The sequence below is a fragment of the Idiotropiscis lumnitzeri genome, chromosome 9 (assembly GCF_059441095.1).
Source record: "Idiotropiscis lumnitzeri isolate Australia: NSW breed Sydney's pygmy pipehorse chromosome 9, RoL_Ilum_1.0, whole genome shotgun sequence".
Taxonomy (NCBI): Eukaryota; Metazoa; Chordata; class Actinopteri; order Syngnathiformes; family Syngnathidae; genus Idiotropiscis; species Idiotropiscis lumnitzeri.
The window spans coordinates 4432082-4450969 of record NC_142399.1 but is presented as its reverse complement, the minus strand read 5'-3'; the positions used below and the strand labels follow the sequence as shown (position 1 = coordinate 4450969).

The 18888-nt window shown below is 40.5% G+C and overlaps 1 protein-coding gene across 2 annotated transcripts in view; it reads left to right on the top strand.

Moving 5' to 3' along the window:
* The first annotated feature begins 276 nt into the window (after window positions 1–276).
* Window positions 277–18888, top strand: part of LOC148329930 (golgin subfamily A member 7B-like) — a 178079-nt gene continuing 159467 nt past the window's right edge. For both annotated transcript variants that reach the window (XM_088305522.1, XM_088305523.1), the window contains exons 1-2: window positions 277–362; window positions 1986–2060. In XM_088305522.1, the coding sequence (XP_088161648.1) occupies window positions 306–362; window positions 1986–2060 (132 nt within the window). In that variant the 5' untranslated portion in view covers window positions 277–305. The remainder of the gene's footprint in view (window positions 363–1985; window positions 2061–18888) is intronic.

Here is an 18888-nt window from a genome sequence, read left to right as displayed (position 1 = left end):
TGCAGTGGCATGCAATTACATCATACTGAATAATTTGCAGCGGCATGCAATTACATCATACTGAAACAATGACATCAGAGGTCATAGTATGTAACTATGATGCTTTATAGTTTTATACCGCTGTAAACTACCTAAATGAATACCCCTCTGATTTTGTCACTCAAAACTGTCCAGCTGGACGTCGAAGAGATCGTTGTCACCCCCTAGTGGCCAATGAGTGATCTGGCGTACACCCGCAATCATCATCAGAGGTCGCTAGATGGCGCTACTGCCCTGCATTTAAACGTACAGACGAGCCGAGTCAAATGAAGTTCATACTTGCTGGGCAACGACATTTAAAACGATCTCATCTCACCACAAAAGTTAAGTCGTTTATCTTTCTGGGTGTTATTTTCTGCCAGGCCGAGCGTGCTGATAAATATATGGAGAAAGATAATGAGTTGTTATCTCAGGTTCAGCTAGTTCACGAGCTGTCCTTAAAAACACACATTTATTAATTTAAGGTGAGAATGTACTTTTCCTTTCACCCAGAGGGCTTCTCAAGGTTAACCAAAAGAAGGCGGAGGAGCAACATGAAAGGCTTACGGTCTGATTTGAGAAAACTGTGGGAGGAAGAAAAACAAAACATATTGCATAAAACGGACTTTTTAATTGCTTGTATAGCACAGTATTTGGGTCTCTGGAGTGCTTGCCCACGAAGTCAGGTATCAAGCTATACAACCAAGAACATCACAGTCAGGCTAGCAATGTACAAAGAAGGGAGAGTCGTACTATAGTAGTCAAAGAGGAAATAAATTAAGATAGGCTAACTGTTAGCTAATCTGTAAACTCGATTGTGGTTGCAAAGACCTCTTTGTGGCAAATGACTTGCGACACTAGTAGTTGACCACATATAAGGATTATAAATATGAAAAGGTTTGAAAAATTTGATTGGTTTCCAGTTGGACCATGGCGAAAAAAAATCAATTGTAACACACTCCACACAACAGGATTAACCCTCCGTAATATAATCTTTGAGACATCTGACAATCAGGCGTTTGCTGATTTTGACTGGGAGGGAGTAAAAATGCTCAACGTAGCACATAAGCGAGCCTTTTAGATTTTGGATGGTTTAATTAACTACCTCAGTGAAGAGTTGACGTTTTCTTGCATATGACACCCAAACCACATGAAAGCACTGTGATGTCGTTGGCAGAACTGCAGTGTTTTTGGATCTATAGATTTGTGTTAGTTAGCTTAGCGGTGTTATCAGCGTATACTGATAACCAACACCAAACGATTGATAGCCGTCACTTGCATAGCCACCACAGCCTCAACAAGACAACATAGAAAAAGAACTAACCCTTCAGTAAAATTCTATTGTAGCTGCAAGTCAGGGGCAACAGTTTGAAAAGAAATCTGAGTTATTGCATCAATACTGCTATGACCTTGTGGAGCTCAGTTTATTACTTCTGCATTTTATGGAGAGTTATCAAACTCCCCTTGCCGTGTTTCGCCAACACGATATAACAAAAATGAACAAATTTTGCAATTTACCTACCTGTCTAGTCCACGCTACAATGTGGTTTGAAGGACACCTGGAAATGGCCAAAATGACGTTAAAATGGCCGCCTCAAATCAAAATGGAAGCAATCGCTTCATGTGCTGAAAAGTAAGACAGATAACCATCACAAGCTTTGCATGTAAGCTACATGTTCTAATGCTAAAGGGTTTTAGCAATTTAGCAAACATTACAGCCAGGCATGAACGGTCGCATTTTCCCACCAATCTCCAGTCAAACGCGGTTATACACGTTTATTTATATGGTTCTCAAACTTGGTCCTAAACAGCAACATTCTGATCAGGGGTTGGATCTATGAATCGACCGATCCTGTCTTGAAAAAATTGCAAGTTGGGTCAATCATCTATCACTACGAATATGAAAAAAAACAAAAAAAAAAGAATTCAGCAGATGTCCTCATCAGTTTCCTTTTTGTTCCCAGCAGGTGCCGCTTGTGTTTGGGGACACGCCGACATCCGCCAAATACTCGAGCCCTCACGCAGAAAAGCCCGGCTATGAGGTAATCCTTCTCAACTTCTCTAATTTTGGATGCAGTCAGTTAGTCAGTCGCACCGTCCCTGGCTGAATGCTTTAAATATTCCACATGACACTTTGACTGATGACGGCACCGTGATGAAGCTTCATCTAAATCTATACAAGACACGGCTCATTCTTCACTGTTAGCGCAATGGAAGCGTGAGAGACACACTTGGAGTGATTCAGTGACTTCGACAAGGGGCAAATTAGGAGAAAATAAGGAATAAATGAAAGTTTGCAAAGAGGGAACGAAATCTATGAAAATGTTTGCATGGGAAAATGATCTTGCTGATTTTGTGCTTTCTTCATAGCATAGTACTCATCTTCAATGGAAATATTACCACATTTTAGTGATAATTTTTTTAAAAGTAAGCGTTCATCGCTTCTTCCACATGTTACTATTATTCATCCATCTATTATCAGAGCCGCTTCTCCTCATGAGCGGCGCAGGAGTGCTGCAGCCAATCCCAGCTGTCTTCGGGCAGTAGGCGGGGGACACCCTGAACTCGTTGCGAGCCAATCGCAGGGCACACTGAGACGAACAACCATTCGTGCTCACACTCAAACCTGGGGGCAATTTTAGAGTGTCCAATCGACCTGCCATGCATGTTTTGGGAATGTGGGAGGAAACTGGAATACCCGGAGAAAACCCACGTAGGCACGGGGCGAACATGCAAACTCCACACAGGAAGTCTGGAGCCGGACTCGAACCCACGACCTCTGCACTGTGAGGCCATCGTGCTAACCAGTCGCCCAATGTTATTATTATTATTATTATTATTATTATTATTATTATTATTATTATTATTACTGCCCTCCCACAGTTCTACTGGACTTTTGTCCGTTTTGCGTCTTTTGGTCTTTACATTGGAAAAGCTTCCAAGTCATTTTTTTCATAAATATGACACTTCACAGTGTGACTTTCATACATCTCCTTTAATGCGTCTACTTTCTACTCATGCAAGGATGACTCCCGGCCAGATTGGCATGACAGGTGCACGGAAGCCAAAGAAACAGTCAAAGAGAGGAAGCGACACGCCTTTGTGCAAGTCTCTGTGTGAGTGCGTGATTGACAAGGCAAGTTCACAAGCGATTATACGTGACTGAGGATCACACAGTGCCAGAGTCCCCGTTGCATTGTAATTAGAGTGCCGAACGGTAATTAGTGAAATGATATATACGGGAGTCATCCTCTGATAATAATCCAAGAGCGATTCAGTGCAAAAACACGCTTGCACACAGTTTCTATTCATGGAATCACGCGACGGCACGGAACATCACTCATTGTTATTCTTTCCTCTGTGTCATTGTGCACCTTAGTTCTTATTTCCAGCTCAGTTGCTCACTGGTTTCAAAGGTCCCAGACAATAAAATAAATAAATAAATGAATAAAAATACACGCGCGTGTTCGCCTCTCAGGTGAGCATCAGACGTGAGCGAACAGGAGAGTCCTGCTGAGCTGAGCACCTTCTCTCACTTGACGCCATTTTTAAGGGGCTCGCGCAAAAGGACTCTTAAGTTGATCCTCTCGAACCCGCACACACTTTTGCCGTGGCGCTGATAGGAGGACTTGAAATTGAGGGTTGATTTTAATATAACAGCACCGGAAGTAGCATTTTAAGTTGGTTATGCTTCCTGGAGAATTACAGAAGCCGATTTACCCTGAGGTTTTCAAATTCAGAATTTGAACAAAATTCTCGGACATTCTTGACATTTTGCCTCGATAAAAATAAGAGAAGAATAACATTCACTGGAAGTTACGTAAATCGTCCTTGTAATCCCAGTTCTCAGGTTGTTTTTCTTATTTTCACGTGTTTAAAAAGTTGCTACTTTAACGTTTTATCTGATTTTTTTTAGTTTTTTTTTTTGGTGGCATTGAGAGGTTCCATTGCATGCTCTTTTACCGTCTGTGTATTTTTCTTTTTAAGTCCAACGTAATGTTATAAATCAAGTAGACAATAAAATATGAACAGTAAATTGATGAACTTCACCTTTAGACCAGCGTTTTTTTTTTTTAATTTATTTTTATTTATTTTTTTATTTCCGGTCACTTCACACATTTGACTAGCCACTAGTTGCCAAGCAGTGTTGATTAAATGGGAATTGAATGTAACAACATAAATAAATAAATAAATAAATAAATAAATAAATAAATAAATAAAATAAATAAAAAATAACCACTGGGTCAAGTATAGTATTTAGGATATTTTACTGCCCTTTTATGAGGACATATTCTCTCTGTGCTTGGGTGGCTTTTTTTTTTAGGTACTTCAGCTTTCTCCCACATTCAAAAATCATGTTAACTGAAGACTGAAATACTAAATGCGTCCATTGATGTTAAAGTGGTTGAGGATGGTTGTGAGTGCAAATGTGCCCTGCGAAAGACTGGCGACCAGTTCAGGGTCGTTCCCAACTGGCCCGAGATCTTAAATCCGAAAGTGTTAGAAAATGGGTGGTGGATGGATAAAAAGGTGTTTTCTGCTCAATCTGGTGGCTCACGTGCCCCTCTTGCCCCGAATGTAGTGTTGCCATTGAGAGCTGTCACATAAATACAACAAGGGCTGCCTAACTGGCACAGTCGTCCGCGCGCAGAAGGTCAAACTCTTTTCCACATGTGAGACCTTCCCTGTCTGCCTTCACGCTCTGCTGCCTTCGGGCCTGTTCTGGGCTGAGAAGAGACATGTTCGGCCAACTTCACATCGCATCATATTACACTGCTCAAGAGGCGTTCAGGTGAGTCGAGGACAAGTGAGCAGAGGCGTTTTACAGTGGATAACTAGACAAGGTCACACGGCCGAAGACTGTTTGGCTCCTCTCTTATTTTGTCCTTTATTTGACACCGGTTCCTACGTCGTCACGAAACATCACGGAGTGTACTTTGTCTAAAACGCTTCATATAAAATCGCTTGGCTAATGTCAGAAAACTATGGCTATTCAGGCACCGCATTTAAGACGTCATAGGCATTAAGTTCACGATAGAAAAAAAAAAAAGCTTAGCGTCGTTTAATGTTAAAAAACTCACAAACAATCAGAAAAATTAATGTGCACATTTCCACTCATGGCCACTTCAATCTCAGAAAATATCAAATCTGTCACGTTCTGTATTTGTGGTTTTTGGTTCAGTATTTAGTTTCTTATTTTTTTTTTGCCCCGTGTTTGGTGTGTCTCGGCATGTTCATCGTGTCCACCTGTGCTCGTCTAGCCAAGCCCTTGTGTTAACCAATCAGGTCCTTCCAACCATTTATGTCTTGTCCAGGTGCTCCTCGTTGTCTCGTTAATTTGTTTGTAATTAATTCCCCGTTTTCTTTCTCGCCCGGTTTCGTTAAGTCCTTGCGTTTTGTTGCCTCCTTTTGTTTTGTACTTTTGTATTCATTTATTTTTTTATTCGATACCATTTAAGTTTATGAACAAAAACTATTGAATCAATATTTGGCATTTTATGGGTGTCTGTTGGGAGAAAATGCTTCATGCTCATAAAATCCAAAATACTGCAGTAGTAGGGGTGTGCAACGGAGGGAGGCGGGCGGATTAAATGGACGGCGTCCGCATTGACACAAAAATGTAAAATGCCCACTCCAGTTGGCAGTGGTTACAAACTCAGATGACATCATTGAGTAAACACGAATCATTTCCGAGTAGTTATTCTTAGAACTATCATTTATTTTCCTCATGTTTGGTTGATCTAATGCTGCCTTCGAAAGATAATGCATCTGAAAACGCCAGTCTGTCTACTTACACATGTTATTAAACCTCGTGAATAATGAATGGGTCCTTATTAAATAGCGGTGTCGATGGCGGCGCACACAATTCAAAAATCTAAATGTCAACTCCATCAGTACTCGTTTTTTTGTTGTGAACTCATCGCTGTAAATATTTAAATAACTTCACTGCGAGTGGCCAGAGCGGCACTGCGGGAAGAATCATTAGGAAAAAACAAAAAAACAAAACAAAACCCGCCACGTGTAAATTTAATATCCCACTGACTCAAAGAAATCACATAACTAATTCAGAGATGTGGCTGCATTTAGAGCTGCTTTATTGTGACGCGCGGTAACAGCGTGCGTCACATAAAGATCAGCAGGCTAAAGTGGGACAAATTCACATTAACATGTTCCCACTGAGTCGGAACTAAAGAGGAAAAGCACATCTTAATAATTCAGTTCAAAACAGACCTCTGAGCCAGTGACACAATATGCGGAGCATAACCTTGAGCTAATGAGCAAATTTGCACGCGAACTCGATCGCGATGCACACACACACACAAACACACACACACACACACGCGCGCGCGCACACGCAAATCTGTGCGTGCAGACTTTGGGCTCATGGTAACACGCTATAGCATGTGAGATCAGAAAGAAGTACAAGAATGGTGTCAGTCATTGATATGTTCACCCTGTTTTTGCATATGGATGTGTTTTTTTTTTTTTATGGATTCTTGTCAGGGTTTGTCACCAGGACGCGATCACATTTTCCCTCTGACCTCACTGATACCTTGCTTTGGTGAAAAACAACAACAACAACAAAAAAAACAAGCAAAGCCAAACATGGTTTCACGCTTAATTTACACATTCTTTCATTCACTGCCATTGACGGCTAAAGACGTCAAGGATCCATTTTTTTGTACATTTCCACAAAAATGCAAAGGCAGCATCTGGAAAGGCTGCAAGGCCACGCATGGAACCCCGTTTAGAGAAATTCTAGCAACACCTTTGAAGTCAGCCTGTACTTCCAGGGAGGATATGACAGGGTGCTAAAACGAATCAGATCCTTAATGGAAAAAAAAAAAAATCCCCCCTCCGACCCCCCAACTCCACCCCATAGGATGCAAGGACACAAAGAACGTCTGCCGCACATCAGGGGAAAAAAAAACTGAAGTGAACCTTCGCCGCCGACATCTCTCCTCCTCATCACTTTGCACTCCAAAGTCTTTCTTCAAAGGGGATAATATTCGAAGGCTACAAATGCAAATGTGTCTGAACACGCTTCCCTGCAGGCATTGTCACTTTAAGAGCCCCAACTTACTTGAGATGCACAGTAGAAGACAAGTCAGCCACAAAATTACCTTGAAACACTTTTAACCCGTTCCACTCAAATCTGACCTGTTTTGACATTTAACCGTGATAAAAAAACAAAAAAAATGGCCTAAATGTCATTCTTTCAATTTGATGATATTTCCCGCAGTGGCCCAAAATACACCCCAAAAATCCAAATTGTTTTGCACAATTTGTGTACACTGGCGGGAGATGAGAAATGTGTTCAGATTCTCACAGGAAGTGACATAACGGATCACCTTTGATTGGGCCAGATAGATTGAGCCCCTCCTGTTGCCATGTTGATGTGTTTGTCACGCTTCCAGATGGCCTTAATGGCATGTGCATCAATTATGACTGACTTTATCAGCAGGTCGCTTTTAGCGACATGCATCAATATTAAGACTCGGCCATGGCTGCATTAGCAAGAATGCGAACGGTGTACGGTGAGAATGCGCTCGTGGGATGTGCACTTTGCAGACATTATTTATAGTCGCCATTTCTTTTGCTATCGTGAAATTACGTGACACAATGTCTATTTTATAGAATTATTTTTTTTTTTCATGTAAGTCAAACTTTATTTTCATCAGATTAAGACGTTTATCTCCTGTTTTTTATTGTTTTTTTTCTAGTGAATTTATTTCCTCTAAATAAACCGACTATTTTCCTAGTATGTTTTTACATTATTTAAATATTTATATATGATGGCAAATTTCCATTCAATTTCCCAAAAATATCCAACTTGCCTAAGTGGATCATTCCAAAATTCCTTTGAAAAATCTCATGAAAAGTTACCCCAAAAACATAGCATCCCTTTTGCGAGCCAATCACCAGCTACTATTGTTTCTATTCATTTTAGTGAGTGAAAAGATCCTTTGTGTTCACACCGTTTCAATCAATAAGTGATTTTACTCCGCCCAGCATCCAAACGGCAGCAAAATACCGATGTTTAATTCCCTCTGTCACAAGCGACAAAAGACCCTGTCGCGATTGTCCGCGCTTTGTGACAGACTGTCGCTTTCATGCCGTAACAAGAGGGCGGCGGATGAACACAAAACAATTACTGAAATGACACGCTACATTGATCAAGTAATAGCGAGTGTATTCCACTTCTCGCAATGCAAATGCAAAGTAGGAGCAAAGAGAATGGCATGTATGAAGAGGATGCGCTTTGAAATAGAATAAACCAAAAAAAAAAATAATCCGCGCCATGGGGCGTCAACTTTTCGTTTGTTTGTCCCGAAGATCCTCTTAATGCCTGTCAGGATCAGCCTTGGCAAACATGTCTTACGTGATGATGGACCAGACAAAGCATGACTCAGCTGACACCCCCAAATGATAAGTAAATATGCCCGGGACACAATGGCCGCTGCTCTGGAGCAGAACTAGGGTGTGGGAGGAGCTTAGTTAGGTCATTCATTCAACCTCTGACAGACACTAGTTCATCAACAGCTATCAATAAAAAATCACAAACTTGACCCGTTTTGACAGGTGTCCCCCAGGGTTTAGTTTGAAGTCCCCAACCTTTCATCTGGTCGTCATGGACTTCTGTGCGACTTTCTTCAATTTTGCCCAACTAAATAGCATCTAAAAACCTTGGAAAATGTCTTAGCTTTCATATTCAAAATGAAAAATTTCATATGACAAAAATATGCATGTTGGGTTAAATGAGGTCAAAATCACCCTTTGTTGTGATGTCACAGACAGGTTTCAAACACAAATAATTGAGATCTCCATCTCCATCTCACTCAAAACGCTTCAAAACAAAACAAAAAATGTTGACGACCATGTGCTTAAAAAAAAGTATGTGGACGACTCAAATGTCCCAAAGCTCAATGCCAGTCGTTGTTCAATAGAATTGCTTTTTAGTGTCCTTCAGAGAGCCACAGTGGACAAAACACAAAAACATTTTGAACACAAGTGCTCGAGTACCAAATGCTTGAACAAATAGACGGCGCTCTCTTGTATTGCTCAGGCTGCGTTTTTCTTTCTTCAATGTTTTTGTATTTGCTGCAACCCAAGATTGCTTAGTCGTCAAATCCAATACGGTATAAATTGGATTTTGATGTTGAGCGATTTACCTGCATGTGCTCACAGTGCAACGTGTTTTACAGGATGTAGAATCATTTGAAGAATACAAATACAAACACGCTCATGCGTGTTTCAAATGATAATGCCAATGGCATTTTTCTCACAATTTTTTCCCAATTAGTGAATGCAAATGACGGCATAATTATCAAGTCATCAACTAATTGTCAATAATTCGTGTTCAATTTGATTACAGTATTTTTTCCACCCCCCAAAAATATGATTTGAAATTATTTCAGCATGGAAAACGAAGCTTCAAGACATTTGATGGGTTGTAAAATAACAGAAAATATTCTTTTCTGAATTCTCAGCATTATAAGGTCATGTTTTCTGAAATCAAAAGCTTAAAGTGTCAAGTTGCATTTGAAGATGACTTGACAGCGCTTCTCAATTATTCCATCCTTTGAACTTGAGAGTTTTTCTTCTTTTCTGAGCAGAGTTGCCATTTGGACACGTTTAGTCTGACCGTTTATTCATGAAATATTGGGGGCTTTTTATCATTATTCCTCTGAGGTTTTTGTTTGTTTTCAAATTTCCTTGGCAGGCCGGATCAAATACTTTCATGGACTGTTTCAAATACTGACAAGAAAAGCTTCATTGAGCTTGGCGCTTCTATCAACGTTCCCGTTTCACTGGACACCACATCTGCCCTAATTGCACTGACATATACCAATGTACACTCGAGTGTGTGTGTGCGCGCGTGTGCGTGTGTGTGCGTGTGAGTATGTGCTCAAACCCTCTTTCTGCAGCTCATTAAAGTCTGAATCTGCTGTAGAGCGTGAGTGTGTTTTGTGTTGCATTTGTGTGTGTGTGTGGATGAGACGCATAGGGAGATCGAACTTTGATCACCACCATCTTGGCGTTTGTGGCAATGTTTATTAAAAAGGAGGGAGGGAAGAGAGAGACCGCTTCCAAATAAATCCACAAATGGACCATGAGATTTTAATCAGTACTAAAGAGCTTTTTGAGCGCTTGTGCGATATGCCGATATGAAATGTATGACAGTGTCCTTTTCGTGGTTTGGAAGTTCATTCCATTATGTTTGGCCACAAGGATCCACTCTCGGGATGTTCCAGCCCAGGCATGCAAGTGGTGGCGATACATTGAAGTTTTTGGCACATAAATGATGATGGTCACTGAATGAGGTCTCATGTGATACAAATGATATCCTCTTTTGCAATCAGTTGCCATAGCAACCGTTTAATTCCTTTGATGCTCACTGGACTTGGTACACCCTGAACTGGTTGCCAGAATTACAACCTAGGGCCAATTTATAGAGTCCACTCAAACTACCATGCATGTTTTTGAAATGTGGGAGGAAACCGGAATACCCGGAGAAAATCCACACACAGGGAGAACATGCAAAGTCCACACAGGAATGGCCAGATCCGGAATCGAAGCGTGCACCTCTGAACCATGAGTCCACCGTTCCACCGTGATATCAATTTTTGTGAATTCTCTGTTGTTCGACCCCAGTGCTTCTCAAATAGTGGGGTGGGGCCCCCTGGGGGAGGCGTGCTGCGATGCTGAGGGGGGGACCTTGAGGAACATGCTTTTTTCCCCGACATACTATAATAAAGTGTAATTGCACATTCACTCCAGTAGTTGGCAGTGGCGCTCTCGTTGTGCTGAGCTAGTATTAACTCGACGGTGTAGGTTTGTTTCGCAACGAAAATGCTATTATTAATAGTTGCGGCACAGAGTGGATGGCGGGGGGGGGGGGGGCAATAATTCTTTTCGTCTTCCTGGGGGGGGCGTAATGGAAAATAATCGAGAAACACTGTTCTACCCGCATGCCTCCAGGTGGTGCACATACAGACGGGGCCAATGGCGGGCCTTGCTTTTGTTAGATTGGCAGCAAGTTTTGCACGCATTTGGCCGTCTCCTCTTCCACCTCGGTTGGGGGCGAGTGTTTGCGCCAGCCGGCTGCTCGCATCAACTGGTTTAAGCAGAGCCACAGAGTGTCAAATGTAGAAAAGCTATTTCAACTATTTGTATCAGAATATTAAAAAGTTAATTTTCCAGAATATTGCCCCTTTAAAAATTGTTTTTGAATTGGTTTCCGGATATTTGGCGTAATCTTGTAGATTAAAAATGGAGCACTCGGAGGCCGAGGCTTCTTTCAGCACCCCCCCCATGATCCGCCCCCCCCCCCCCCCCCCCCTTCCGCCGCCCTTTCCTGCTGCTCTTCTGTGTACATCATGAAGCGAATGTGATGAAATAGAAAATATAGATGAGTCTGTAGCTTCCTCTCGCAGCTTCTGGAGAATAGCGTCATGGAGCATTTTTGGCTTCTTCCCACCTCCCTGCCCTCCCTAGAGCGCTCTGGCACGCTGAGCTTTTCATGAATCTTCTGTTCACTGTTCAATTATTCAGTCTGCTTTCCACTGGTGGAAGCAGATGTTGAATTCGAAGATCCCGCTTTAGGATTAATCACGCCACATGGGCGTTTATCTCTCAGGTTGTGATAATATCACGTCCTGTTGCCGCTCATTCGTGTTAACGCGACTCGAGGTAGCCATGACCGTGGTGACAACCCATCGGCGTGCACCTCAGCGGGGTAATTTAGCATTTTAGCGCTGCTGAATGTGTCTGGGGGGTGCGCTACAGCCCAAACCAGCGGGAGTTGAATGAAGAAGAATGAAATCGCCAGGGTTTCTTACACGTTTAGAGCGGAAATCATGCTCGCCTTTCATCTGTGCGATGTCGCTGATGTTGTCAGACGGAAGCATGCAAACGGAAATAGTTTATCAGGCTTTTGGGGTCATTTTCATGCTTGTAATTAGACATTGTGCTTTTGTTAAATTCATTTGTATATCGTCGCTGTCTGGCGGAAACATTGTTCGTCCAAATATGGTCAAATTCATTTTTTTTGTCACAAATTTATGCGAATGGTCCGTCGCCACTTTGCCTGTAATTTGTATCCAATTTTATCCAATTTAAAGCTCTGAAAATAGCAAATACAAATAGACTGTGACGCTTGAATGCAGTTTACGTTTGAGAAGTGTTGCAGAAATGAGGCAAAACGACTTCACTTTACTCGTTTTGTGGAAGCTGTGTGGAGTAATTGTCGCCTTTTAGGTTTAGAAAATAAGTGAAAATTGTAATCAAATCAAATCATATTATCCACTTACTAGATGGGGTTGATTGGCTCATTACTTTATTTTTTGCATCATACATGTCTTTAGACTTTTAAGAAGGTGCTTGTGAAGATGTTGTCGTGCAGGCATTTGCTTTTGGGATGTTTTCAAAAACCTTTTGCGCGATGGCTGCTTCACATGATTGCGGACTTTGAAGTACTCGGCTTCGGTCGGCTTCATGTTAGTATCTTAATGAATGCCAGCGTTAAATTAGCAATTGAATCTATTTTTTAGGTAGTTTCAGTTTAACGTAAGTGTGCAAAAGCAATCCAATGTATAATACAACTTGGCCGAGGTGATGCCTGGGCACTCTAACAAGCTGGCATTTTGTAGGGACGATATGGAATCAATATTTGCATTCTTCATGTTGGACTGGACAGTTTCTTATGCTGCAATTACCATATTTCCGGACTACAAGGCACACCATGATATAAGCCTCAGCAAAAAAAAATAAAAAAAATACAAATAAAAAATAAATAAATACAAATAAATAAATAAATAACAAACAAACAAATAAAAAAACAATATATAAATAAATAAATAAATTATTTCAAAAATTAAATAAATAAATAAATTATATACAAGCCGCACCGCTATAGGCCTCAGTTTTCTATGTTGAAAAAATGTTTACTGCATGTCCAGAATGATTTTGTACTGTGAATGCACACGAAGGTACAAAAACAGATTAAAAAAAAAACAGTTCCTTTTAACACAGCAACAACTTTGCTAATTAAAACAGAACAGAAAAAAAAATCGAGAATTATTTAGTGTATTTTCTGAACAATATAGCGCCCCTACTGGTGAAAGAAAAATCCACAGAAAAGCCGCACCGTTGTATTAGCCTCATGGTTCAAAATCTAGGGAAAAAAGTAGCATCTTATAGTCCGGAAAATACGGTAGTCCCATTTGTGGTTTTATGGTTATAATCAAAGATTATCTCTTTGCCATCACCCATAACATAATAAACCACACCAAAAAAAAAAAAATCTAAACAATTGGAACAATAAATCCTTTGGATGCTGATTGAGCAGATGCTTTGCTGACATCTCCAAATTATTCGCGGCATTCAAACTAATAACCAAGCTTCTCCCCGAACTTTCGCCCATATAGTTTTCCACCCTCCATCTTTCCTTCCCGCATTGCAGCACGAGCAATCTCCTCATTTCAGACTCTCACATTCTATAACTTTTACTGTCCGTATCTGAATAGTCAGCACAACAACAGAATGCCAGCCCGTTTGCCCGCCTTCTCTTTCCCTCCAATATTCTTTCCCTTACATCACTCTAAATTCACCTCCATCTCCACAACAGCCTGTTTGCAGAAATGTTCCAGCTGCCATCGACGGCTCCCGATTACACATACTTGCGTCATTATTTGATTTATTTATTTTTTTTACTGCTAAACTGCAGTCAGTACGTGCGTAAATCAGACCAATAGTCACAAACGCTGAAGCCGCTTTGGTAATCTGTCATGCAATGTTGCTTCATAGACTGTAACATCTCAGCACAAAATGAATGGGGTGCAGAGATAATGTGGTAATTAAAAAAAAAAAAAAAAAAAAGATAATTTAGATTTTTATCAAATCAATAATATTATCAATAATTTAAAAAAATTAAATAATTAATTAATTAATAACTTGTTTTAAATTCCCTTTTAACACTACTATGTTCTGTATTATATATATTGAAACACAGTGAGCACAGAAATCAACATACAAATAGATGAACTTTAAAATATAAAGGCACACATTTATTTATCCTCTCATCTATCCATTGTTGGATTTTATTTAGATGTTTGAATATTAAAAATATGCACGTTATGTATATATGAATTACTTTTCAAGAAACTGCGCATGTGCAAACTGTAATTTATTACCATACATGTGTCGGCATGCGACAGCAGAGGGTCCTCCTCAGGCCCGGCTGACAGAAGGGGGGCGTCAGCATTTGTCACGGGTTTGTCGTTCAACGTGACGGCCATGTTGTCCCCCCCCCCCCCCTCCCCCTTTCGTGTATCTGTGGCGCCATCCGACATGATGTGACACGCGTGGCGATGCTAAGCAGATCTGAGCTGGCTCCTCGCTTCACACCAATCTGTGTGGCCTCCTCCCAGGGCAAATGTCTCCTGCAGCGCTGACACACAAATACACGCCACAACACATGGAGCTAAATGGCTAATCCATTCATATTTTCCATGTCCTCCCCTTTGGCACTCAGATTTAGTCTTGTTTTAATTGAGGAGGGCTGATTCCGAGTTGGAGTGGGGGCCATTATTTGAGTACATTAAATGCAGTACATGAGAACATTAACTGGTGGGAATAATATTGTTGCTCGAATCTGAATCTAGCATTATGCAGTTTGTAATCTTATTTTGTGAGCTACCAAATAAGCATAACGACAATAGGAGCTCTGTTTCTGACAAAATTCCTTTCATTCCCGCTTCGGCGACATAAGCAGAATTTTTATGTAAAACGTAATCCATTGTAGTCTATCACGATCATAATGCGGAACTGTAGTCCAGTTGTTATTACAGTAAATATTTGTATGGAAAACATTTTTAGGCATACATGTCAAATAAACTAATGAAAAATTGCAAATAACGTAATTTAGCGTGCCCTTCCCGTGCTGTGTGAGAATGTGCCATATTTTCCAGACTATAAGGCGCACTTGCATATAAGCTGCAGCTACCAAATAAAAATGCCTTTTAACACGGCAACAACTTTGCTAATTAAAACAGAACAGACCCAAGAGAGAGAAAAAAAAAATCGAGATTCATTTAGCGTATTTTCTGAACTATAGAGCGCCCCTACTGGTCAAAGAAAACTTGCACCGTTGTATTAGCCTCATGGATCAAAATCTAGGAAAAAAGTAACGGCATATAATATGGAAAATACGGTAATCTTATGTCGTTGTGCAAACTATACTTTGCATCCATGCTGTTTGGAAATGTCGGTACTTATGGAAACAAACGACGGCATACAGGTGGTGGATTAGCATTCTTAAACTAGCCGACTCCGTTTTTCTTTGTCGTCCACACCTTTTCATTACGTTGGTAACACATTGCTTTGTAACATTTGCTGAAAAGCATTAAAAAATACAAAGTGAGGCAAAGTGTAGACGCGCAAACGGATATTATCTCTTCCTAATGGCTGCCATGTAACAGAGGCAATAAATGAGCCGCATAAAAAGGGTCAAAAAGTGAAAAGAAATCCACAATATTGAATTATGACGAGTAAGCTGTTTATCCAACGTGAGGTGCTGACGGTATTATCTTGACAGTCGACCCTCGTCTGAACTAAACATACTTATCCACGAAAGGCTCAAAAGTTTGCAGTTATTATTAGCTTCAACTTTGTTTTGTACGCTCTTTGTCTCTTTCGCTTTAAAAAAAAAAAATGCATTCATTCTCACTGGACTATTTTAAAACCCAATCAGTAGCAACCCCCGTTAAAGCTCCTTGGAAATAATTCTCCTCCACAAGTGGGTCACTAAGCGGCAGCGGCACAAGGTCAACAATTGAGATGCATTTAATCATATGTAGCTCAAAGGTAGGATGTTGTGTGCTTAATGGAAGTGTGTGTGCGTGTGCGTGTGTGTGTGTGTGTGGACCTTACTTAATGTGTTGTGGGTCTTTAATAAGTTCGGGCCACTGGAGCCCTGGGTTTAATTAAGTGTTCAAGACAGATTTAGGCCTCGGCAGCACACCGCTCTCGCCCTCTACAGGACACACACACACACACGCACACACGCACCCCCCCACACACACACACACGCACACACACGAAAATAGAATTCAAGCATTATTCTGTATTGCTCAAGATTAAACAACTAAACTAGAATGACGCTAAGTCGAGTGTAAACCTTTGTAGTGGTTGGAAATGTTACGTTTGCTAGCTAGCAGGCTAATTCTTTGCTTACAAGGATGATGTAAGACGGTGGAACGGCACAATTTATATTCTGGGGTATAGGGAGGATCGTCTACTGTGTTTTTGTTGGTAAACTGAGAAACTCAAATCACTCAGTGAAAAAAGAATGACATATTCTTCTAAGTAGCTAGTAAGCTAGTTTCTGGATTACAGGGATGATATACTGTATGTTGAAATTTTAAAACTGGGGCAGGACTACATTTCCATAGTGACTTATGGAAGTGGTAAAACCAGAAAACACATTTCTCATTCGAAGTACAAACAAGTAGAAAGCTGTACTGGGTTTATTTGTTTAGCTGGCTAGCTGGTGACAAGAGTTGCAAGAGAGATGACGTAAAATAAGTGGACCAGACTATTTTGGACTCTTACTTCATTTACATTCTGACTGGAATGGTTAAAAAGAAAATCTCTAACAAATATGAGAATAGAAAGTGTCATTCTAGATTGTTGGTCTATCCATCGGTTAGCTAGCAGGCTACTTCCTGGTTTACAAAGAATCAGTTTCTCTAATTTAAAAAAAAAAAAACATTTATAAGGGGGTTGAATGTTTCCATTTTAAATCCAAAATAAGAACAATAAAACAATGGTGGCGCAGCATATTTGTGTTTGTTAGTGTGTTAGTATTTTGCTTTTCTTTCCTGGAGAATGATGCAAGTGAATTGCACTGTCCCATCATTCCGTGGCGGGAAGATTACATCAGTAAACAAAACCAACAAAACAAAAAAACTTTTTTTTCTCCCCTGAAACTTGGCAAAAATGCCATCTTTTTGCTTGCCTGTCCCTCGCAGGTGAAAAAGCAAATGTTTGACTTGTCGGTTTAATATTAAGAATAGACAGACATGACTATTTGGATTGTGACACTGGGGAGTGTGTCCAGCATGGTCAAATGAGAAAATAAATACCTCCAGACACATATTTGTCAGGATATGTTTATGTTGTCACAAAGTGCATTTTTTGCCAATCCTTCAAATTGACATTTAACTGCAAAGCATTTCAATGTAGGAGGGCATTATTTACACGTGGTATCATTTCAAATTTTTTATTTTATTTTTTTATAGTGTAGCTGTCCTTGTGCAATAAACATTGTGTGTTTAAGCCTACAATCGACAATCGTCTCTGGATGAGCAGGTGACATGAGACATGCCTCCTTTCTGGAAGCTTCCTTTACGATAAATCTGTCGGGCGTTTGTGACTGAGTGAGTGACTGAGATTTTGCTGATTAGGCTTCCCAAGCCTTCATCCCAACATCTTATTTTCCTAACCTCGCCCCCCCCCCCCCCCCCGGAGAAGATCGAGCATCATTAGTATGCAGAGGCGCGTTGGTACAAACTCTTCAGAAATATGAAAATGAAATATTCATGGCATGAGAGAGCAATCGTTCTGAGAGGGAGGGTGTGCTATTTTTTTTTTTTTCCTCTCCATTTCCCACCGTGTCCGGGCCCTTGTTGAGGAACGCCCCCCCCCCCCCCCACCTCACGTAGGCCCCACCTGATCACATACGTTTACAATTTGGATGAAAAGTGTGTTTTAATAAGATTAAATGTGTTTAAAATATGAGAGGTGAAACTATGAAAAGATGATTTTATAGGATCTAAATGAAGTAAATAAGTCAAAGTGTTTATCCCCCACAAATTTTCTGATTATTTTTTTTTTCTCAACTCTGTTCCTCTGGCAGCTGTCACAAAAAAATCCGAGATAAGCTAACCATCCGTCTACACATGTTTCAATGTTTTTCAAGAGCTTTTTAAAATAAAATTTTCACTCACAAAAACACAGGCAGAGAGACCCAAGCAAGAATTTCTTGCACTCACCCGTCTCATTTTGTTATCGCGATGGTGTCGTCTTCAACTTTTCTGTCTCATTTATCTTGCTCCCGCTTGCGTGCTCTTTGTTTTCCAAATTTCAGAGTGATTGATCTTCCTGTCGATTTATCTGGATTGCACCTTCCCTCGCCGGGTTCTGTAAGGGAACCGATGCAATTTTGATTAGCGCCGCGCTGAGTATTCTGTTTGACTTCTGTTGTTTTTTTTGTTGTTTTCATCTTCTTGTCGACTGTCATTAACTTTTTGTTTGTTTTCTGTGGAAGCTGCTTTTTTTAAAAAAAATTTTGTAAATTCATCGAAATTTAAATGATGTAATCTGATGAAAAAAAAAAATTTTTTTCCCTACGTGATACATCAATATTTGAGTTTCCATCATATACATTTCATAAAATGTTAACTTGATTATAAAGCGTCATTAGCGTGCATGCCTGAGCTTGCTTTTCGCACTGTTAGTATCACGGATACGGAAGCCTCTCATTATTCTTCACAGAGGGCAGATGACTTATTGATTAAAAGGACTCATTTATTCAGATGAGACATCTGGAGAAGCCCGGGGGCTTGTTTCAGTCATGAAATCACCCTCCACTTTTCCTTCGCCAGCCCGCCCATGTCCTAAAAAACACATCACACACACTTGACTGCTGGAAGCTCGAAGTCTATCGACAAACAAAACACGTGGAGAGTCATTGTCAAAATTCTGCTTTTCAAATGTCTGGTTTTCAGTCCATGTTGCACGGTAGAGAAATGAACATTCAATTCACGCTTGCCAGCTCTGGTGGACTTTCCTGCGGTCAAAATGGCA